The 25036-nt window shown below is 38.9% G+C and overlaps 1 protein-coding gene across 1 annotated transcript; it reads right to left on the reverse strand.

Moving 5' to 3' along the window:
* Positions 1–2455: 2455 nt before the first annotated feature.
* On the reverse strand, positions 2456–24797 carry PSMD12 (proteasome (prosome, macropain) 26S subunit, non-ATPase, 12). Its single transcript, XM_010856398.1, has 11 exons — positions 24590–24797; positions 16400–16459; positions 16184–16312; positions 14770–14877; positions 12995–13099; positions 9901–10050; positions 9684–9818; positions 8558–8670; positions 7747–7921; positions 5899–5976; positions 2456–4982 (listed from the first exon to the last, which is right to left on the reverse strand). The coding sequence occupies exons 1-11, from the start codon at positions 24695–24697 to the stop codon at positions 4773–4775; spliced, it is 1371 nt and encodes a 456-aa protein (XP_010854700.1). The 5' UTR covers positions 24698–24797; the 3' UTR covers positions 2456–4772.
* Positions 24798–25036: the final 239 nt, after the last annotated feature.

Here is a 25036-nt window from a genome sequence, read left to right on the forward strand (position 1 = left end):
TCCTTGTTAATTTTCTGTTTAGTTGATCTATCCATAAGTGTGAGTGGGGTATTAAAGTCTCCCACTATTATTGTGTTATTGTTAATTTCTCCTTTCATACTTGTTAGGATTTGTCTTACATACTGCGGTGCTCCCATGTTGGGTGGATATATATTTATAATTGTTATATCTTCTTCTTGGATTGATCCTTTGATCATTATGTAGTGACCTTCTTTGTCTCTTTTCACAGCCTTTGTTTTAAAGTCTAATTTATCTGATACAAGTATTGTGACTCCTGCTTTCTTTTGGTCCCAATTTGCATGGAAAATCTTTTTCCAGCCCTTCACTTTCAGTCTGTATGTGTCCCCTGTTTTGAGGTGGGTCTCTTATAGACAACATATGTAGAGGTCTTGTTTTTGTATCCATTCAGCCAGTCTTTGTCTTTTGGTTGGGGCTTGGTTTGATTTAGACTATTTTCTTGGAGAATTAGCCCATTTATCATTATTTAATGCCCCTTCTTATCCCTTGCCTGGAAAATCCCATGGACAGAGTAGCCTGATAGGCTGCAGTCCACGGGGTCAGAGTTGGACATGACTGAGCAACTTTACTTTCACTTTCTTTCTTTCTTATCCCTTAGTATCTTCCCTGAAGTCTGCTTTGTCTGAAATTTATAAAAGGTAAGTCGGCTTGCTTTTGGTTAGTGTTAGCATGGCATGTCTTTCTCCACCTCTGTACTTTGAACACGTTTGTTAGTTTTCTATGCTTTGTATTTGTTGTTTCTATCTTCCTTCTTCTGCCATCTCTGGTTTTAACTGAGCATTTTACGATTCCATTTCTCTCTTGTAGGACATTAACTATATGTTTTTTAAACAGTTTAGTCGTTATCTTAGAGCTTGCAGTATACATTTTTAAATTAAGTGCACATTTAAAGAAGCAGGCGATGGCACCCCACTCCAGTACTCTTGCCTGGAAAATCCCATGGACTGAGGCTGCAGTCCATGGGGTCGCTAAGAGTCGGACACGACTGAGCGACTTCACTTTCACTTTTCACTTTCCTGCATTGGGGAAGGAAATGGCAACCCACTCCAGTGTTCTTGCCTGGAGAATCCCAGGGACGGGGGAGCCTGGTGGGCTGCCGTCTATGGGGTCGCACAGAGTCGGACACGACTGAAGCGACTTAGCAGCACCAACAGCACATTTAAATAAAGAGATCCTGCTGCACACGCAGCACAGGTAACTTCCATCAGAGCACTCCCACCCTTTGTGGTATTGCCGTCATTTATTTCACTTACACATATGCTGTGATCACCCAGTCTGTTGTCATTATTATTGTTTTTAATAAACAATTATCTTTGAGAATAAGAAAATATTTTTTTATCCTTCTAAAATTTCTCACTGGTGCTATTCATGTCTTGATGTAGATCTAAGTTTCTGAACTAAATAAATTTTCTTCTGCTAGAAGAACTTTTTTTTTGGCCATGCCACGCAACATGTGGGATCTTAGTTCCCTGACCAAGCATTGAACCTGTACCCTCTTCTGTGGAAGCACAGAGCCTTAACCACTGGACCACCAGGGAAGTGTCTGGCAGTTTTATTCTTATATAAATATCCCTTTGAACTGGTTTTAACATCTGATTGGTTCCCTTATTAATTGTAAGTTGAATAGAATCTTTGATACGCATACTTTGCATTTACACGCCATGATCTTACCTTAGAAAGAAAAACCTGTTGAAATTCACATAACAAAATTAACCATTTTAAAGTGATTCAGTAGAAAATAGTACATTCACAATGTTATACAATCACCACGTGGATCTAGTTCTATAACATTTTTATCACCCCAAACTAAAACCCCTTATCCATTAAATAGTAACTTTCATTCCCTCCTTCCCCGCCCCAGCAAAGCACCAGTCTGCTTTTTTTCTCTTGGCTTCACCAGTTCTGGGTATTTCATGTAATGGAATCATACCATATATGACCTTTCCTATCTGACTTATTTTCACTTGGCACATTTCAAGGTTCCTCCTCACCACAGTATATATCGGCATTCCTAACATGGTTCTTTTCTAGCATTTACTGTAAGTGTGGTCAAGGATCGGTTCTCAAAGCGTAGTGCATGGGTCAGCAGCATCTGCATCACCTGAGAATGTATTAGAAATTAAAATTCACTGGAACTGTAAGATTAAATTTCACAGAAACTCTGGGGGTGGGGCCAGCAATCCATGTTGGAACACGCCTTACAGGTGATTCGCAGGTGTGCTAAGTGAGAAACCCCTTAGTCAAAACACAATTAAGATACAGCCTGTCACCAACCCCAAATCAGGAAGAATCCAGGGGGAAAAGCCAACCAGTTGCAATGTACAAAATGTCTTCTCATTGCTTAAAAACAGGATTAGAGAGGTAACATGATTTTGAAAGAAAAAAGGTAATTATCTGTGGCTTTTTGTTATAAACAGTAAAAGAATTGAAAAAAGAAATCTTTTAAAGTATGAGTTTTATTCTCCAGGTTTTCTTAAATACCACAAATTAGTGCTTTTATTGCAGCTATATCCAGAAGCTGAAAACAATTTAAAATATGTTCTTTTATCATACATTTAACACTTGTAAGAGACAGAATGGAACGGTATGAATTTTAGAGATGAGTTTTTCGATTCAATAAAAAGCATATGGAAATTACAGAAATAATGACTGAAAGCATAAATGATATAGAAATAAAAGGGTGAAAGGTGTTTCATTAAAAAGTCCCTTGTTACCTCTCTTGCTGGTTAGTAACCTAATGAAAGCAGTAAGGCAAGTATTCTCTGTATTAAAACCGAGTGGTTCTATCCTTTCCATGCAGCTTTAGGTCAGAAAGGGCAGGGGCGGGGGGGGCAGGATTTTAGGTTCTAAACATCCCAAATATTTTACTGCCTTAGGCTAATGGATCTTTTTAACACTAAGAAATTGGTAGTAATTCTTGTTTGCTTGGACAGAAAAAACAAAAAAATGGATGAGCAGTTAACCAAATCAAGTGGGATTTAGTCACTGGGGCACACTTAAAGTGGCCCCAAATGAGAACACACAAAAAGCTTAGTCTGAAGGTATGTTAAAATAAAAGCAAAGGAGAGGAGCACTTGAGATCTTTATAGCAACATATTTGGCCAAATAGTCAAGGTTTGGCACGTACGAGGGGAATGAGTCCCTAGAAAGATGAAGTAGTGAAAAGATATTCAAATTAGTTCCAATTCAGTTTACAAACTAACAATACAAAATGATTTTATTTTCCATCCTTTCCATTGAAAAGAAAATTAAAAACCATATTCTTAGTGCTAATGTTTCTGAGCTTGGCATATTTTTGGTTAGTTTTTAAAGATGTGTTGTGTGCTGTGCTTAAGTCGCTCAGTCATCCAACTCTGTCCATGGGGATTCTCCAGGCAATACTACTGGAGTGGGTTGCCATGCCCTCCAGGGGATCTTCCCAACCCAGGTCTCCCACATTGCAGGCAGATTCTTTACCATCTAAGCTATATGTGATAACAAATGTTATTAATGTGGCCAATACATTAAATTTCTAAAGAATAAAATTAGATTGATATTGTTATTATTCACTGATGACTCAACAAAAATAATAGAGATTCTACAATTGTTCCCAGCCCTGGGATCATGAAATAGAATAATTTAGTGACCATTAAATGGAAAATGGAATTATGAAAACTGTTGTTTCCAGAATGTCTTTCCCCTCCCCTCTTCACTTGTATTAAGAAAAAAAGACCTTTTACTTTCTTTAGATACATTTTAAATAACCTAACCTTTTCCATTTTCTCTGAAATCAAATTTTAAAACTTCTAAAATTTGCTCATAGTAAGTGATCTCAGATGTTTCTTTTGACAATAAAACTACTTCTGTTTAATAATAGTTTTTTAAAAACTGTCAAGACTATCTCATTTGCTAAGAGGGTGCCCTGAAGTCTTTTGGGGTCATTTTTAATGCATTTTAGCTTGTTACCTAGTGTGCATATAATGGAATTCTCTCCTATGAGGAGAGAATGAAATTGGAGCACTGATGAGGTAATTAGACATGGTTAAAGCCACAAGGAGTTAGAAAAATGACTGTGTATTAAACTTAGTCAATACAGTTAGTTCAACAACTGGCCAAGTCAGGGAAAGGGAAAGTACTGCGATTCAAACAGCCTGACTCAAAAAAATAAAAAAAGAGTCTATAGCCTACCAGATAGCGCTGTACACAATCTAGAGACTTTCTGCCACAATACTAAAATACAGATTCTTCACAAATCACAACTTTATCCCAAATGTTCTTACAGGTTCTATGTTGCTTTTAAATTCTACTAAATAATCAATAGCTTTACAACAAAATTTATTTTATTTTAAAAAACACATTTAAATCACTATCCCACAAAATGTTTAGAAACACGGTAACCATGGAAAGTAAACGTGCATAGACTGCTTTTATTATAATAATTACGGTTGTTAGCTGAATGAAAACAAATTGTAGCTAAAAAGGTTTCAAATGACAGAAAAATGTATTTAGGTAAGTTATGACAATTTTTTGAGTACTCAGATGATGAAATGTATTGTGTATTTCTGCACCAAATGCAAAGTTAACAATGAAATTAAGGTACTAAAAGGTCAAAAGGGGCCTCAAACATATTCACTATCTTTTAAATTTTAGACAAAAGAGCTGAGAATAGAAAAGAAAAAAAAAACAAACCCCAACATATACACCATAAAAGTCTTTCTTTTTTAATGACTTCCAATTTTAACTCTTTTCTAAAAGCATTAAGGGCATGGAGACCCTTACTGTAGATTATGTATCATCTCCTCTTTGGCTATGAGGTGTGTGGTTTTGTTTACTAGAGACATCAATGAGTTCAGTTTCTGAGACCAGTCATTTAATAAATTATTTGGATCCTTGGGTCTCTGGAAGTTGATAATTCCTGCCAACCTGTCTACTTTAGCAAAGATGGTCTTGTTGACTACTAGATTTGAGAGAAAAGCCTCTGACTCCTGCAAGAGAGAAAGACAAGTTGGTTTAAGACATGATAATTTAGATAATAAAATTTAAGGAAAGCATTTTCTAATTATCTTCACTCAAGAATATGCAGGGCTAAAATTCATTATTAACAGTTAGAAATTGATTTCCTGCAATAATGTACTTACCTTACTGAGAGTCTAGGGCTCAGTCTGAATCTCCCCACAAACTTAATACTGTGGGTACTGTTCAAGAGCCTTTGTCAACAGCAACTTGGTCTACCTTCTACAATGTTTCCCAACAAAAGCAGTATTATACAGTTTGTTTCCAGAAATACTGGTTAGAATATATGCTCTGCCACTTGCTAACTAGGTAGCCAAGGAAAGGCACTTTACTTCTAAGGCCTCTGGCGGCCTTGTCCAGAAACGAGAAGAGTTAATGAACTAACCAAGGATCAAGCCCTCTAACCCAAACTATTCCAAGATTCTTCATTTGCAGTTAAACTGTCAGGATACCTCCTGTTGACTATACACTTTGCCTAACTCCTATCTCTTTGGTGGTGTATATTTTACCAACATGAAACCCAGACCTGAATACAATATTCCCCTAACATGTCCTAGCAACTTTCCAGGGGAACTGCAGTCAAGTCTCCCTCATATGGTTTATTTCTACAGTTCACTTTTTGAACCTAGATGTATTTATTATAGAAATATATACTTTAGATTCAGATTAATCAGTGTAAAACTAACATTTAAATAGAGATGTTAAGTAGTATAATATTCACATAACTATAACTTGGTATTTAGGCTACTCTTTGGTGTTCAAGATAGCTTGGGGAAACCTATCACCTAAACTTAAAATAATAAAATGAAGTTGATTTGCTCACTCAATTTTTACAAGTCAATTGATTTTCAAAATGAATGGTTACAAACAATGGTATTTACTACTTACATCAACAGACAGATCCAGAAGCTGCGCCATCCTCTTCATTGTTATCCTCGTGTAATACTTGGCCATTATTCTAATATTCTGAGGAAAGAAGGGTGGGCGTGGAGGACACAGCTGTCAGTAAAGCCAGAAGCTCATTTGTTTTCCTATCCAAGTAGGTTTAATTAAAACGTCAAGACTCAGAGCTTTTATTCTGCTGTAGTCTGCCACTGGAATGAAGCCGGTTCTAAATGTCCACAACAAAACTAAATATTTCAATATTTTGGCTTCTGCAGTTATTTTTAAGTTATTCTGAGCGCACTCCACAACTCTTTTAAAATACATATAGTTAAAACACAGGCTTAGCTAAATTAGTTGTTAAAAGTTGTAACTGTACTAAAATATTTTTGCTAAATGTAAGAATTGAATGTTAAGTTTTTCTAACTATGATACAAATGTTTAAAAGGCTAAAATTTTAAAAAGATCATCTCAAAATACTATCATCACTGTAACTACATAAAGATAACCTGGATTAAATTTCCCAATTTTCACTGGAAGTGATGCTAAAATTAGAGGTGCCCTTTGAGTATTCTTACTAACAAGGAGCCACACTCACAAGGAAAAATGAGCTCATCTTTGAAGAAGCTGCACTTCCTCCCATCACTAATCAGGGTCGATGGCAACACCAACCTCTCAGGAAGAATAAGAATCACTCAAGACTTCCTGCTTTTCCTTCATCCTCTCATCAATGACCAAACTCGATTGTCTGTCTTCTTTAAAATAGTTAATTCCATTCCATCCACTCATTTCAAGCCCCCAAAGCCCCTCTCACTTAGCTAGTCTTCTTATCTCCAGTCTTTTCTCTCTCCAAATTCACTCTTCACACTTACTCCCAGAGGAATCGCTATAAAATACAAGCTGGTCATTATCCTCTCAGCTTTTACTACTGGATGTACAAACTTTGTTATGACCAAGACCTTTTCCGTATCTCCAAAGCCCTTTCTCACTGAGCCCTTTCCTTGGAGGTCCCCAAGTTCCCCGGCTGGTCTGCCTCTGTGACCCAGCACAGACTAACCCATCTGCCTACAGGGACGGCCCTCCCGTCCTGCCCACTGAACCTACATACCCTTCTCACAAATCTTACCTCACCCATCAATTCCTGTAAGTCCAGCTTGACCATTCTACCTGGTGGAACCAATCAACTTTCTCCTTATGCTCCCCTCTCATCCATGTACACTTGTACCATAATACATAATTTATAAGTGCCTCTTGCACTGTGATACATTTTTAAACATTTGGAAGGTAGAGAGCATGTCTTATTCTCCCATGTGTCCCAGCACTCTGTACAGTGTAGCACACAGAAGGCTCACAACTTTTGTTCTGTGAATGAAGGTTGACATAATTCAATTTGTAGTGACACCCAAGAAGATCAGAGGTTGGGTTTAAAACATGTTACCTGTTTCCAAAACTACCAAGTCAGTACTAGTGAGAAACCACCCCCATCCATCCATCCCTCACATTCTTAAGAAATTCCTTCTGCTTTATTTACTATAAAAGTTTGTATTCCTGAGGGGTGCTCTCAAAATGCAGCATGGTAACACGTAGATATCTTTTTTGAAAAGCTAAAAAGGTGGGGGAAAAATGACAAGGGGATAAGATAATTCTGATGTGCTTGGGAAATAAGACAATAAATATCTGAACAACAAACTTACATCACTACCACACTAGGCATAGGGGGGGAAAAAAAAAGAATCCTGAAGTGAAGAATTAAAGATATAACATCTAAAAGAAACATTTGAGAAATAAAATTTTAAGCTCAAATTTGCCAAAGTTTGCTTCTAAATTGTTATTTACAACATGCCAGATCCTTACATGTTCAACAACTCTGTTTTTCAAGTCTTTCCACCTTTTTTCACCTTCCTCTGTATAACCAAAAACGTCAGTTGCAGGACTCTCTAAAGAACCTTTTCTTAATTCCATTCCATAGTCTTCAACAAGTGTGGACCAGCGCATCAACTCCATTGTGGTAAAAAGCTTTAAAAGATCCCTGTAAATTACAGAAAACTTACTATTCCAAATCTGTAAAGATTGCATTTCATCTAATAGCAAATTTTAAAATATCAAAGATGATTTTTTAGAAAGCTTTGTAGAACAAGACACGAGGTGATTATTATTTATTTTACCAACTTTGCTACCATTTTTCCCACAGTAATTCTGAAAGTGCCTTCTCCTACTTATCATTCTGCTCTCTCCTATATTATATTTGCGAATTGCTGGACTAACTGACTGTAAACTTACTAATGAAACAGATAAAAGAAGAAGCGCATAAAGCCCATGTCTGCTTTATATAACAGATTTTCAGAAGCATGTACTTCTAAAAATCACAAAGCCCCAAACATTTACTATGATAAAACTGACTGAATAGTTAAACAAGATCTGCTCAAGTGAGCTTGAAATAAAAACTTCTTCTTGATAAGTGGCTTAGAATAGAGTATGTTATAATCTCATTATGTTAATTTCTAATGTAGTCCTAACAACAACAACAAAACCACTTTACTTTCCCTGAGTTTATTCTCTAATATGATCTATCAGCCATCAATTAAGAAGCATACACTTAAGTTAACCAGTCTTTCAAAATAGTACTTCTACTGAGACATACTACACTAATTATAAAAGTACTTACTTGTATTTAGGGATTTCTTCTAACTTCTTGTCACCGCTTATTCGGTGAACCAAGTCTGACTGTTCATTGTCAAAAGGAGCCAAGATAACATAAAGGACAACACTTTTCAGGGCCTAAAAAAGTTGTGCAATTCAACAGAATATAGGCAAGATTAGAAACAAAATGAAAACTCTGGCAGAAAGTGAAAATTCATGGAATAATTGTATACAGTCATCTTTAATAGTATATTCAAAAGTCTTAGGGGAAAAATCTTACCAGATTGATCTTTTCATAGGGCTTTTTGGTAATATTTACTTTTCATAAAACTATTATAAAACAAATACAGTGAATCTTTGTAATGTGAATTACTACCTGGGTTGGCTTTTTTTTTTTAATTGAAGTTTAGTGATCTAGTTAGTGTTTGTTTCAGGTATTTGAGAAGGAAATGGTAACACACTCCAGTATTCTTGCCTGGAAAATCCTGTGACAGAGGAGCCAAGCGGGATACAGTGCATGGGGTCACAGAGTCGGACATAACCGAGCGCCTGAGCACGATTTCAGTTACAGAGCAAAGTGATTCAGTTATATATATAATATATGTATTGTTTTCCAGTTTCCTTTCCATTGTAGGTTATTACAAGATATTGAATATAGCTCCCTATGCTATATGATATATCCTTGTTTATTTTATATATAGTGGTTGTATCTGTTAATCTCATACTCCTAAATTATTATCCCTCCCCCAAACATTTTAAAAAATAAATGTATAAAAGAAAAAGTCCTTATAACAAGTTAGCAATAAAAAGGTGGAATCCACATGTACACTGTTCACAAGTTTTGCAAAATAATTTTCCAAAGTAATGCTGGATCTTTATCTATGACCCCAGTTAGAAGGTAATGGCTGCACATGTCTTAAATAGTAAGCCTACACTTCTTCAAAGGTCATAAATAGAGTATTGCCACAGTTCATCTGAGTCAGTAATGCTAAAGTGAACTATCAACACAATGAACAGAAAGCAGACCACACACCTGCATGTAATTACTGAAGTTAAAATTATTTCAAAATAAATTAAAAATGCAAATTCTTTCTGATAAGTTTCAATATCAAGTTTAAGACTCTATCTTAAAAAAAAGAATATATTCTTACCTGTTGCCACTTTTCACTTTCTGCCTGTATACAGGGTGTATCATAGATTGCTCTGTAGTGCTTACAAATAGACAAATACGATCCTTCATGCTGATCCAGCTGAATCATTAAGTTATAGTATTTCAACTTTAATTTCTGTAAAATATCGACAAAATGGGGTTTATGGATTTTTTCCCAAACATTTTCAAAGTAAATTTACAGTAAGAGATAGGCTTACCTCTGTATTTTCTTCCTGGAAAAATTTGGTGTTAATTTTTTTGCTGATGATTTGTGTACGAATGTAATCCTTCACTGCTAGGCAGAGCCGCATTTGCTCCAAAATAAATTCCACTCGCTCTTTCTTTTCCATTGACCCATAGGTTTCCACCTACCAGAGTAAATCCCCAAGTTTATAATGTTTAGTAATAGTTTACAATTGCAACAAAGTTAAACAGTCATTAAAAATTCACACTTGATAAATAATAAGAAACTTCATGCATATTGGGAGAGTGCTGCTGATGATATAAAAAGCTAGTTTCCTTCAGGAAATTACAATTAAAAAAAATTATTATACAGTAAAATGGATGTTTTCCTCTTGGTGTAAAGTTCTATAAATTTTAACACATGTACAGATTTCTGCAGTCACCATTACAATCAAAACCTAGAACAGTTCCATTACCTGAATAACTCTGATGTACCCCTTCAGTCACACACTGCCCCTACTCATAACCCGACAACCAATGATCTCTCCTCCAACACTACCGAGTTGTCCTTTCAAGAATGTCAAATATGCAACCTTTTGAGACTATCTTTGTTTACTCAGCATAATGCTTTAAATAAGATTCATTCAAGCTGTTGTGTAAATCAAACGGTTCAATCCTTTCTATGACTAAGTAGTATTCCACTGCATAGATGAACCCCAGTTTACCCATTCCCCTGCTGAAAAACATCTGGGCTAATTCCATCTTTTTCCTATCATAAATAAAGCTACTCTGAACATTAGCGAAAGAGTTTTGTGAACATAAGTTTTTCTCTCTTGGGTACCCAAGGATAGGTTTGCTAGGTTATACAATAAACATAAGTTTAACTTTATAAGAAACCTCCACCCTGTTTTCCAGAGTGGCTGCACCATTTTGCATTCTTATCAGCGATCTGTGAGAATTCCAGTTGCTCTGCATCGCCACCCACTCTTTGTGCTATCAGTTTTTAATTTTAGCTATTCTAATAGACCCTGAAGCTGGGAAAGATTGAAGGCGGAGGAGAAGGGGACAACAGTGGATGAGATGGTTGGATGGCATCACCGACTCAATGGACATGAGTTTGAGTAAACTTAGGGAGCTGGTGATGGACAGGGAGACCTGGCGTGCTGCAGTCCATGGGGTTGCAAAGAGTCGGACACAACTGAGCGACTGAACTGAACTGAATAGGCATGTAGTGGTATCTCATCATGGTTTTAATTTGCATTTTCCTAACGGCTAATGAAGAAATGACAATTCTAAATATGAAAAAGATGTCAGTAGCAAGCTAACTATATAATAGTTGAAACTATTACATAAAAAAGAGGCATCAGTCTTTTTAAAATTCAGATAACAAGTCCGATGTGACCCCTTATGGATGTAGAAGTAGATATACATGATACAAGAGAATCAATTATATCAAGTACTGTGAAAAAGTTCCTAATATAATATCTGGCACACATACACTATAAATGATTTATAAAATCTAGAATGACACTTTTACAAAGTAGACTGAAGTAAGGCTATTGTTATTCCTATAATTTGGTCTAAAATTTTTTTATTTCACTGCTTCTCCTTTGTAAATTCTAAAACTAGTTATTCAACACTGCGCTAAGCACTCTACATACACCAATTCTCCTTTGTAATTTCTTAAGGAAAGTAAACACACACACAGTGAACCATTAATGTTTCATTTCTACATCTTCACTCACTCTCTCTGTGTCAATTACTTTGAAGCAAATCTCAGACAATAAATATTTCAATGTGGTATCTCTAAAAGATAAACCCTGAAAAAAATTCTTACATAAAAATTCTTTGTATCATTAAATATCTAGTCACTCTATAATAGTCTCATTTACTTTTTAATCAACTCAGAATCCAAGTAAGGCTCATACTTTGCAATCTATAGATATGTTTCTTATGTCTCTTTTTTTCCTTGCCATTTATTTGTTGAAGAAATCAAGTCAATCATCCTATAGTTCCCTAGAGTCTGGAGTTTGTGGAGTGCATTCCTGTGGTATCATTTAACTGGCTCCTCTGTCCCTGGTTTGTGGAGTGCATTCCTGTGGTATCATTTAACTGGCTCCTCTGTCCCTGGTATACCTTAAAAACTAGTAGTTAAACATTTGTATAATTGAGATTAATTTTGGGGGCACAGATACTTCACAAGGGATGTTGAATCATGAGGCATGTAATTCTCCTGCTTGGAAAAGAGTTTGAAGACAAAACTATGCAGAGAATAAAAAGATCAGTGGTTGCCAAGGGTTAGGGAAAGGAAGGGATAAACAGGCAGAGCCAGAGGATCTTCACAAGCAGTGAAACTGTTCTGTATGACACTGTCGACATGATGGTGGAGACCTGCCATTATGTTTGGCAAGTCTATAGAGTGGGCAACCCCAAGAGTAAACCCTAACGTAAAACTATGCTCTCCGGGTGCTAACGACGTATCAGTGCAGGGTCAATGACGTAACAAGGTACCACTCTGATTTGGGATGCTGATACAGTGGAGGTTGTGTGTGGTGTGAGGCAGTGGATACATGGGGAATCTCTGTATTTCCCACTCAGTTTGCTGTGAACCTAAAACTGCTTTAAAAAATAAAGTCTTTTAATTGAAAAGAAAAACGTGTGTTGGGGGGGTGGGCGACTTGAAGTCAAACTGAATTAGTGTGAATCCAAACTCAACCGCTTCTGGACAGTGACTATAGTTACTTAACTCCTTTGACTCAGTAGCCTAGAAACTGACCACCAATCAGATATTCATTAAAAATGAAGCCAGTGATTAATGGTAAATTTCTAAGGCACAGCGAGATGTACATGAATTACTGGTTTAAGTTCTAAAGAGAATTGAAATGTTCAAATAATAGCATAAAGTTAAGACTAATTTGTTGATCTTAAGTTTTCAAAACTTTTTAAACAAACATAGTTGGAGCCATAATTACACAATTTCCAGCTGCTTGAATAACCTCACACACCACAGTACTCACTCTTAATCTTGGTGGTTCAGAAAAAAGCAATAAGGTGCCCAAAAAAGCAATTATAAGAAAATACTGCTGACTGAATAGAAAATTTTACATACCCTAAAATGCAGCTCCTTACCTGTAACTCTTGTAAAATGGAGGCTGCCTCTTTGACATCACCGTTTTGTTCTTTTATTGTGGCTAACGTTTTCGTCAGCCGAGCACGCTCAATTTCAACATAAATCTACAAATACAAGAAATTCATATTATCCAAATTCCTACAGAAACATGTTAAAATTGAAACGGCAAAACTGAACTATCATCAAACAAGGTATTTCTCTGCAGCTGTCATGCACTTATCTTCCTCATATGAACATTTTACATTTCACACTCACATAATTTTAAAGAAGACATCTCTATAAAACATTATCCATATTTTTCAGCTTCCATTTGAGAACCTAAGCAGGAAACCACTGTGCTTAACAAATAACAGGGCCAAACAGCAAAGACAGTGCCACAGAATGGCACAGCCACAGAAAGCACCTTTAAAAGAATTATTTGAAAAATAACACTCTGCAAAGAGCACAGGCAGTCCAGTAACTGTAATTCAACCAATACTCTCATTCTGACTTGTTTAAATGCAAGGCTACTTTCTCTAAAAATATCTGATCTTGTAAACTATTAAAAGCTACTAGCATTTTTCATAGCTATATGTAATGTTCAGTTTATAATTTCCAACAAATGAAGCATTAAAAATATAACTGTAGCCTAACAGAGGCTAGGGGACTAACCTTCATGCTCATGCTTGTTGACCTGCTTAGCCTTTTCTCTGCAACAACCCCTTTCCCCACTCACTCCCAAAACCTTCTCTCAAATGATAACAAAATGCTTACAGTTTCCTAAATGTATGAAGCATTTCTCACTTGCTATCTCTGCATATAATTTCCCCTATATCTAAAATGTCCATCTCCCTACATCCTGGCCCAATAGAACTTGTATTCATTCTTTTTTGGATGCCACTTCACAGCATGGGGGATGATCTTAGTTCCCTGACAAGGGATTGAACTTGTGCCCCTTGCAGTGGAAGCATGGAGTCTTAATCACTGGACGCCATGGAAGTCCCAGAATTAGTATTCATTCTTAAAAAGCCAGGTGAGCCACCATCAACTCTTTTGAGGCTTTCCTGAGGTCCGCAGCCAGTCAATCCTCACCTCTGTGCTGCAGGGACACTGCTGCTGTCGTGCCCAGCACAGTGACTGTTTCTACGACTCACTTCTTTTGACGTTAAGATCAGTGTCCTGCCTGTTTTGCACCTCGCACAATACAGCCAGGTGCTCAATAAACATTTAATGAACTAAACTGTCAGAGAGGTAATAAGTTAGATACAAAACTAAGTTTTTGTCTTCAAACCACAAAAATCTACCTAGGAAGAAATGTATCTACCACAGTCACCATTTCATGCTTGCCCTTTTTAGAGAAACACAGACTGGGTTGCGGGGCGGGGGGGTATCAAAAAAAAATACAGATGCATTTTAAAAAGAGTGAAATTTTGAAAGCTAACCTCACACCGCAACACTCTATGAAACCTCTGCTACACCAAACAAAGATTTCTCAAGCATATCTAGGTGACGTGAAGAAATAACCTTATGTTTAATATCAGCAAATGTAAAATTGGGATAAGATGACTAATTTTTAGAAAAATCTGGATATACTAAGATTGTCACTTATATTCACTGGCATGTGGGAAGACACTAGATGTACAAAGGTATGGGTTAGATTAAGGTGATGGCATTTTGTGCATTTGATCTCAAAAGTACATACATGTGTACTTAAAATGTTTAAATACATAAGTATCTCTGAATACAGGTAAGACAGTACTTATCTCACTGTGAGTTATACTAATAGAAAACTCACCTTTCCTTCTGTAACCATTCGTAGAGTATCAATTAATCGAAGTTTGATGGGAAGATCTGTGATTTCTTCAACGTAAGTACAGCACTGTTGAACCATTTTTGCAACAGCCTAAAATAAAAAAATCCATTCACAAGTTAAATTCATTCCTCACACAGGAAAAGGAAATATTTTATTTATGGAAGTGCTGTGGTCAAATCTGGTCTCCCAAAAAACTATATATTGCAATGCCTATATATAAAAAAAACCCTCCCTTAGCTAAGAAGTACTGAATACTCAGTAACAAATCAATAAAGGATAGGAAAACCTCAGTCACAACGACTTTACCCCCTTGATAACTGGTGAGCTGATCACACAGAAGGCCAGGTGAGAGGGGCATGTCTGGCCATGTCCAGCAGAAGGCTGCCTAGTTAGTTTTCTTGCAGCCAAGAAGAAAAGTATGGAAGAAGCGGCAACAGACTAAAGGTGTGGGGAAGAGAAAACCACAATTTCACAGTAGCAGTGATAGCAACGAAGCCATGAAAAAGGGTCAGTGGCAGAAGCAGAAGATAAAACAGTTCCATCATCTGGGTGGAGAGAAGGAGCCACAGCCAGCCATGCTCACCCCAATAAAATGTGACATTGAAAAGCATAGCATCTCTTGCCCATAGTTCCCAGACAAGTAATACAAGCAGGCTAGACTATATTTTTTCCAGCTCTAACAGTCTATGATCTACGTCAGGGGTCAGCTAACCTCTTCTGTATATTTTTATTAACATTTACACAGTAAGTATTTTAGACTTTATGGGCCAAAGGGTCTCTGTAGCAACAATTCTGCTCTGTCTTATAACTCCACAGATACATGACAGATGGGTGTGGCTCGGCCCCAAAAATTTATTTACAAAGGTGGCAGGGAGAATTTGGTCCTTGGTCCATAGTTTGCCAACCCCTAATCTAGATTCTAAATGGCACAGCATAACCATTGATAACACTTATCAAGACTCTTGTCATCAGGAAAATGTTATATTCAGCATATTTAAAGATAGCAGAAAAGTAAACAAAATATCTTGCCTCAAAAATAAGATAAATACTAAGTGTCAAATAAAAGACATGATTAACTAAATTATAATTAATCAACTTGATGGTTTATAACACAGCCATTTAAAATAACTATGAAGGAGCTACATGGAACTAGAAAAGAGCTGCATCAACATTCTCAAAGCAATTTTGTAAAAATATGCAACTACATAAAGACTAGAAGAAAAAAAATAAAAGCAGTTGTCATGAGAATATGGACAGAATTTTTTAAAACTCTCTAAATGCTGTAATGTTGACTTAACATTATTAGGTTTAAAATAGATTCATAGAAAGGTTTTCTTTTTCTAAAAGTCCTTATTCAAATTTGAATGTATTTATTTTCGACCAATCTTGAACTCACTTGTTTTAACTGACTCCGTCTTTTTGACAAAAGCATAATATTTTCATTAAGTAAATCCCATTCTTTAGCCTCATAGCACATCTTCACTATTGCAACCAAGATACGGGATGTGGACACCATATCAGAAGCCTGTGAGAATGAAAATACACTTTAAGTTAATGGAACAATGTCAAATGAAATTAATGGCAATTGAGGTTTTCATTATAATCTACTCACAGTTCGGGTCTGTTTTTCCAAAGAGAGAAGGGTTTCAATGACTTCTTGAAGTCTTCCTTCCTAAAACAAAAGGTAAATGAACAATAAAAACACCACCACCAACGCAAAGCCACATAATTTAGTCTAACATAGGCATTTCTGAAACAGTAAAGACAAAGTCAATAGTCTATCTTAGAGGACAGAGACCACCTGCACAGTGTTGTGTTTTTTCTCCCTTTCATGATACTGCCTGCTTCTCTAGAGGGTTCCAGAAGTCAGTGGTTCCCAACTTGGGGCCTACAAGCTATTTTTAACATTTCAAAATGCCTAGGAGAAATGGAATCTAGTAAAGCGATGATTTAACATCCAAGAAAAACAACAAGTCTTTGTTTTGGATTCTAATTCATCATTTCAGAGTGGTAACACCTGTTTATCTTGTTCTGAACAGAGACTCTTAACTGGCAGCCACCTGTGCCTTAAATTCATCAAAAATATTTTAAAACACAGAGCTCTGAGGAGAAATAAAAAGGGTATTTGGTGGTAAAAAGATAGGAAACCCTGGTTTAATTTTTAAATGACTTTAGAAATAAAGTGTGTTTAAAGAAAATGAAGTCCACCTGAGATTACCACTTGGTAATGCATGCTATACCAAGTAATACCAATGCAAGTAATACCCACTTGGTATGCATGCTATACCAAGTCATGAACTGATAGTAACCTCTGTCTCATGTAAAAACAAAACATTCAAAAAAAAAAAAAACACAAAACATTCTCCCTGGGGCATACATTAAGAAATGAGAATAATAAAATTCAAATAATATAAACCTAGATAATCATACACCAGGACTAAAATAAGCCATCATATTAGGAAACACACATTTTGGTAAAAACAAGACCAACCCACAACACAGAGACTGCATTTATTTAAGGTAATGATATTAATAACACTGAATAAACTAGAAGTGATGAGGAGGGTTTCATTTATAAACTGCTTTTCTAACCGTAAGGAAATTTATTTTTATGTTAATGACATTCACAGATGATGCATGAGTACTATCCCCTTTTCTTCTTTTATTGGCTGTGCTGGGTCTTGGCTGCTGTGCAGGCTTTTCTCTAGCTGTGGCGAGCAGGCGTCTCACTGCAATGGCTTCTCTTGTCTTGGAGCACGGGCTCTAGAGTGCTCGAACTTCAGTAGCTGTAGCACGTGGTTCCTAGGCGCTAAAGCACAGGCTCAAGGGGTGTGGTCCACTGGCTTAGTTGCTCTGTGGAATCTTCCTGGATCAGAGATGGAAACCACGTCTCCTGCATTGGCAGGCGGAGTCTTTACCTCTAAGCCACCAGGGAAGCCAGAGTACTACTCTTACTGATGAAGGAAAGAAACTAAACAATTTGTGAATTAAGGGCACAAATAATGTTTAAACTTTTCAAAATGTTGTTTCCATATTTTCCATATGAATTTTCCATGCAACACAGAAAATGTACTGTATAGCCACTGTATGAATTTACTAATTCAATCTGAAACATATACAATTACTAACATTTTAACAAAGTTTCCTATGCAAAAGGGAGACCAGCTCTGAAAGCTATATAGGCTCATGTACATTTATTGTACACAATAAATGCTGGCTAAATGCTTCTGTCCATCAGAGCAGAAGAACAAAGAACAGGGCTATAAATTCTCCAAAGCTAAAGGCCAATAAATCATAAAAATCAAAGAATCTAAACCTGTGTTGTTCAAGGGTCAACTGTAGTTTCCACAGGGAAATGGTTACTATTTGGCAACAAAACGCAGTGCAAGAATAGCTAAAATGCAAAGTATTGTTTACTAATGGTACCCTCCTGTCACTTTTGTAATTACCATTAGTCACACGACTGATTCACAGAATAGAGTTTACTACATGTGGTATTTTAATTCAAAAATACGGGTTTTAAAGAACTGTGCCATATATAGGAAGGAATCACACACCATTCTAGGGCTGAGGTCTACCGGTATCAATGGGACATTAAATGTCACTGTCACCGTCTCAGAAGGGCACTCTTTGATACTGCTCTCTAAAGTCAGCAGTCACTCAGCACCCCCTGTAACACTCCAGCCCGCTGACTTTGCGGTCTGCAATGACTCTGTGGACAAAGACCGGCACCTACCTGAACTAAAGGATACTGGCCCTAGATAAGATAACGTATCAAAAGAATGATTTCAATAAGCTCAGATTCCTGCATCTTCCCCTACAAAGAAAAAATCTAAAACCATTAACTTGACCTGTCTGTTTTGGTGATTAGAAATAATCATTTGATGTTCAACTACATGTTTGATTTTCTTTTTTTCCCCAGCCAAAACTCCTATATGTTCTAATTCCTCCCTTAACTTTTTGGAACAGGCTCTCAGAGATATCTGAGTGGCTGCCTTCCTGGGCGACAGTCCTCAGGAATGCCCCAAATTAAGAAATAATTCTCAACTTAAAGGCTGTGCATTTTTTTTCAGCTGATAACCCCAAACTCTTTTCCATCTTCATGTTCACCGTCTAATTTCACTAGAATGTACTCAGTAAGAGCAGGGGGCTGTGTCTGTACTGTTCGCCACTAGCTCAGTGCTCGGCACCTACCCAAACTTACAGTGGTGTTTTTGAAGGCATGCTGGTGCACCCCTTTACACCTGTACATAGTTATTAATATCCATGTCTCCAAAGTGTTTTGTAAGTTCTTTTAGGGCTAGACCTTGTTTGATTGGGGCTTCCCTGGTGGCTCAGACAGTAAAGAACCTGTCTGTAAAGCAGGAGACCTGGGTTCGATTCCTGGGTTGGGAAGATCCCCTGGAGAAGGAAATGGCAACCCATTCCAGTATTCTTGCCTGGAGAATTCCATGGACAGAGGAGCCTGGTGGGCTACAGTCCATGGGGTTGCAAAGAGTCGGACACAACTCAGTGACTAACACCTGTCTGATTGGGGCTTCCCAGGTGGCTCAGTGGTAAAGGATTTGCCTGCCAATGCAGGAAACACGGGAAACTCAGGTTCAATCCCTGGGTCAGGAAAATCCCCTGGAGAAGCAAATGGCAACCCACTCCAGTCTGGAAAATCCCATGGACAGAGGAGCCTGGCAGGCTACAATCCCGTGAGATCTTAAAAGAGTTGGACACATATACCCTTGTTTGATTGTATACCTTGCAGCAACTTGCGCATAGCATGTGTCGAATGAACCCACGTTGACCTGAACTATTCATTTGATCTCGGCTTACAATTCCTGATTCTTACTGTTACAGTAAGCAGAATGTGACAAATTATATAGCTGACAATTCAGTGCTGAGGGACACTATCATCAATTTCATTAAATGCAGCTCCCAATTCTCAAACCATCCCACTTTTCACCCAATCTTCCACGTTCAATCCTATGGCTAAACATCTTCCTCCTCCTTTTCCTCTCTATTCACATGTCATCCTTGCAATCCTACCTCCTCGATGCTGCCTTTCAGTGCAGAGGAACAAGACGGTTAGAGCTACCAAAAGCAACCTGTTAGAACATGTGACTCTTATGACTCCGTTTTCTCATTAAAATAATCCTTGTCAGTGAGGTAAATGACTAAGGAATTTGTTCAGCATCAATACATGCTGGGGATCTGCACGCTCTATATGTTTGTGTCCTTTAACTCCTAAATGACCTGATCTTTTAATGTCTCCTTAAACAACCCAAATAAGAAAAGGCTAATAACATGTTAACCACAAATAACTGAAGTGAAATGCCAATCTAATGCTTTTAAATGACCTATTTCTTGAAGAGGTTTTTTGTCCAAGCCACTGATAATCAAGTAAACTCTCTCATTTCACCTCCTCTTTATTTTTAGTATTAACCATGAGAAGAAGTTGCAGGTAACCAAAAGAAATGAAAAGACATTAAGAGGAGGGAGAAACAAAGGATATATTTAATTTAGGAATGCAAGTAGTCCCTAAACACCCAGGTGTCAAATACACAGTGATCCAAAAGTGGGACGCGGTAGGAGGGGAACCTTCTACAGCCAGAACTGTTAAACGCTATATCTCCACAGTTCAGAAAAGGCCCTCCCAGACTAATTTTTAAGTCCTGAATGAAAGAGTGAAACAACAACGATTATCACAAACTAGTATCACTTTTATTATCTAACCAATCTCATATAGGGTCCTCAAACACCAATCACAGAAGCAGTAGAATGTAAGGTTTAAAACAGGCTCTGCAGGGACTTCCCTGGCAGTCCAGTGGTTAAGATTCCATGCTTCCATTGGGGGCAGGGGTTCAGTCCAGGGGAACTAAGATCCTGAGTGGCCAAAATACAAAACAAAAACAAACAAAAAACCCGGGCAGGCTCTGAAGCCAGTCTCCTTGAGTCGAAATTCCAGATCTACCACTGTCTTACTTCAGGCAAGACACTTACCCTCTCTGACCCTCAATTTTCTCTTCGGTGATATGAGCGTAATAATAGTTCCTACCGCAGAGAGTCGGTGTAAGGATTGAAGCAATACCCATGAAGGTATGCCTGAACGTTCAGATGTATGAATGTTACCATCAACATAACAGCTAACATTATTAGTTACTGTTGTTGCTTGCTGAGTGAGTGTTAGGACACAGAAACACAATTGTACTAGGTCACAACTGTAAGAGATACAAAAGGCCTAGATCTGGCAATTTTACCACCTGGGTTTAGACTTCAGTTGGACTTTTGAAGGCTTCTGCTCTATGTGGTTTTCTCACCTGATACATTCTTATTCTCTACACACATAATCTTTTATCTTAAGTTGCCTTCCATATTTATAAAATGTCTTAAACACAGACATGACAGTCTCTTAAAGAAGCCATAGGACATAGCAAAAAGAACACTTGTTACCTGTTGCCAGGAGACCTCAGCTCGACCTGACTCTTCTCTAGACCTTGGATAACCGCTGAATCTACCTGAGCCTTAGTTTTCTCTGAAGTGAAGATAACAAAACTTCCTTCAGTTTTATTAATGGGTTCACAATGAAAAACAAAAGAATGTATGCTAGGGCTTCCCTGGTGGTGCTGTGGTAAAGAACCCCCCTGCCAGTGCAGCAGACATGGCTTCGGTCCCGGATCTGGGAAGATCCCACATGCCGCAGAGCAGCTGAGCTGAAGAGCCGCTACTACTGAGCCTGTGCTCCAGAGCCCGGGAGCTGCAACCACTGAAGCCCACGGGCTCCAGAGCCCATGCTGGGCAACAAGAGAAGCCACCGCAGTGAGAAGTCGGCACACTGCAACTAGACAGTAGCTGCCGCTCTCTGCAACTGAAAGAAAAGCCCACACAGCTACGAAGAGCCAGCACAGCCAAAAAATATATATAATAAAATTATATTAAAGAATGTATGTTAAAATATTCCATGCATTCCAATGCAGAAATGTAGTGCTTTAAGTTTTTCATGATTAGCAGAATGCTTAGAATATAAAATGATGAATAAAAAGCAAAACAGAGAAACATACCCTAAAGAAAACTAAGACAACTATCTTATCCAAAAGTTGAAAACTGTGGTCTGCATTAAAAGAAGCCTTCTACCCTCCATGCCCCAGCCCTCTTCCCCTGTCCCACCTCCCCACAAAGAAAATTCACATCTACACTTTGTTGTGTTCAACAGGCACAGTGGCTTAAAAGAAACACCAAAATGGCTCTAATTTTTTAAGTTTAACAGGTCCCAACATTCCCGGCTTCAAACATATCCATCAACTTGATACCTAAAAAAAATCAGTTGGCATTTGAGTTTGCAAATCTATTCAACTATCTTGAACATAACCACAATGTTGTAAATAAATGCCATACACTGACCACTAAAACAACTGTAGCAGCAACATTATTTTTTTCTTACTGGCTTATAAGCGATTAGAGAGCAAGAGTTTTATCCATTCATCTTGATACTCTCCACAGTGTCTAGCACTGACTGGGTCTTGCACACAGTAGGCTATTAGAAGAGACTGGTAAGGGGAAGGTTTTCTTTCACACTCATCTTAGTTCTACGAATAGCTGTACTCCTTTAAAGCAATTAGCTTCTTCTTTATGGACACTATAATTCCAAAGAGGTGGTTTTGGGGCTGACTCTGGACTGAACATATGTTTTGTTTCATCTATGTGGTATTGCCTCAAACAGTGCTTCAAAGCAGTTTAGTGTCCAGTTTCTACATACAGAGCCAATTCATACAAAAGCCCATACTCTGGTCACTCCCACAAATAAGCAGAGTTGACAGGCTTGGCCTTCACCCTCCGTTGGCAAAGCTGAACCTAAGTGCAGAGTTCCTGCCCGCTTTCCCAGTGCAGGTGCTCAGAAGTTCCGCTTTTCACCACACTTTGCTCACGGGGCAGGACAGCTCAGTGGGAGCAGAAACTCTAGAGTCAGCGTGCCTGGGTCCGTATCCTGGATCCATCACTCTACTATCGGTACGACTCTGGAGCGTGTGACTTAACCTCCCCTAGACTGTTTTCCTGTCTGTGAAATACGAATGATAACAATGTGGACCTCACAGGGCTATGGTGAGGATCAAATGAGTTAATCGGTGTAAACAAACACTTAGAAGAGGACCTGGCACTGCAGAAAGCACTCAGTAAACGTCAGCGGTTATCTGTCCGGCTCTGGAGGTGTCTTGAGTTTTCCAACCTCTATGTAACTGGTGATGTTTCTTTACACTAGCAGCTAGAAAGCTCAGAGATGAATCTGTGGTTCCCTTCCCCTTACGGTACTAAACCTAGGAAATACAGGTCTATCAACTTCATCATCTTTTCCTACCCCTGACTTTTCTAAAGCCCTACTACATTCTTTTTTTGGGAACAAGGGAAGCATTAAAAGGGTTCTTTCTAAAAACTAAAGGTGAAGTATTATTTGACACTCCTCCTGCCCCTGAATTTATTGTTTTAATGTACTTAGCTAGAAAGCTCCATAATAGACAAAACAACTCTATTAGTGAATGCATCCCAGATGAACTGGGATAAATGACTGTGGATAGATTGATCAAAGAATTTCAGGAGGCCTGAGCATAATCCTTAACAACCTCCTATAATGGAACTGATGCAACAACCATCCAAACCCTAGTCAGGCAAAGTGAAAGTCACTCAGTCGTGTCCTACTCTTTGTGACCCCATGGACTATACAGTCCATGGAATTCTCCAGGCCAGAAAATTGGAGTGGGTAGCCTTTCCCTTCTCCAGGGGATCTTCCCAACCCAGGGATCGAAACCAGGTCTCCTGCATTGCAGGCGGATTCTTTACCAGCTGAGCCACAAGGGAAGCCCTAGTCAGGCAAACCTAGGTTTAAATCCCTGGTTCCACCTATTACTAACTGTAACCATCGACAGACAACTCTGAGCCTTGGTTTCTTTACACACATACACAAAGTTGCCTGACACACAGTAGTGGGGACATGATAAATGCTTGGATCAAGTAAAATTTCTATTTCATGGGAGATAAGGAGTTGGGCTAAACTACAGTTCAAGACCTCCGCTAATCATGTTATTCTGTACTTTGGTGCCTATTTGTCTTTACTCGCCAAGTTCCCGCTCCTAGGATGACTCCTCCCCATTCCAGAATTACTCATTCTTCAAGATATAATACAAACGTCAGCTTCTCTGAAAAATCCTTCTTTAAACCATCAGTAAGAACGAACAATTTCCTTCTGTTTTTCAGTAACACTTTCATACTCATATGGCACTCACGAGCGTGTGCGACTCGTCTAATTCGTTGTGTACACGGACTCCTTAAGGACAGGGGTCCTGAATTAATCCCCTTCGTACTATCACTTTTCCGTCCCTTCTCCTGGCCAAAGGCCAAGCACATCGCCACGATCCGTCCGCAAATTAACAAGAGAAACTGACTGGGCAAGAGCAATAGAACTAAACTCTCTGATCCACCCTGAATGCTGAAGCCGCCTTAAACCCTGAGGAACTACTAAAGAAAACTGGAAACGGTATCCACGTAAAGGCCAAGAATACTACTGGAGCCCCAACTTCTACGGGAATGAAGTGACCATCTGTCCTGGGGAGGGTCTGCGAAGCTGGAAGTACTATGGTACTCCCACTGCGGGGTCTTCCTGGTCAGGCAGACCTGGGATGTCCTGCTTATGCAGGCCTAACTCGGGCCGGACAGACAACAGCGGGATGCGCGCTCCAGCCCGGAGGCCCCCTGAGGCCTAAGCAAGCTTGGCGCCGTGACTCAGCCCCTGGCGCCCGCCAACAGCCAGCCGGCCTCCCCTCACCTTGGCCAGCTTCTCGCACTCGGGCAGTCGCTGATCCACTGTGGCGCTGTAGTCCACCTCCATCTTGACGATGCGCCCATCAGCCCGCTCCGAGCCGCCGTCCGCCATGGTCCCCGCCTGAGCGTCCCTTGATGTCCCCCTGCTTCGGCCACCACTCGTCACCCACACCGGAAGCCGCCGGCGCACCCGCTCAGGCAATGCGTCGGCAGCCCGCGCGAAGGACCCCGCGAGGCCCCCTGCGCTGGCCGCCAGTCAGGCACCGCCGCGGACAGCCTCGGGGGGCGGAGCTGGGGGGGCGGGGCTCGAGCGTGCACGCGCGCGCACACACACATATACACACACATATACACACACCCCTACACCCACCACCCCCGCCCCCGTCTGATTTTGCCTTTGGTGGCAGACTTTTCATCTACAGTTCGCGGTGAGAAAAGCTAGTATAACCGA

Source organism: Bison bison, unplaced genomic scaffold, assembly GCF_000754665.1.
Source record: "Bison bison bison isolate TAMUID 2011002044 unplaced genomic scaffold, Bison_UMD1.0 scf7180017864371, whole genome shotgun sequence".
Taxonomy (NCBI): Eukaryota; Metazoa; Chordata; class Mammalia; order Artiodactyla; family Bovidae; genus Bison; species Bison bison.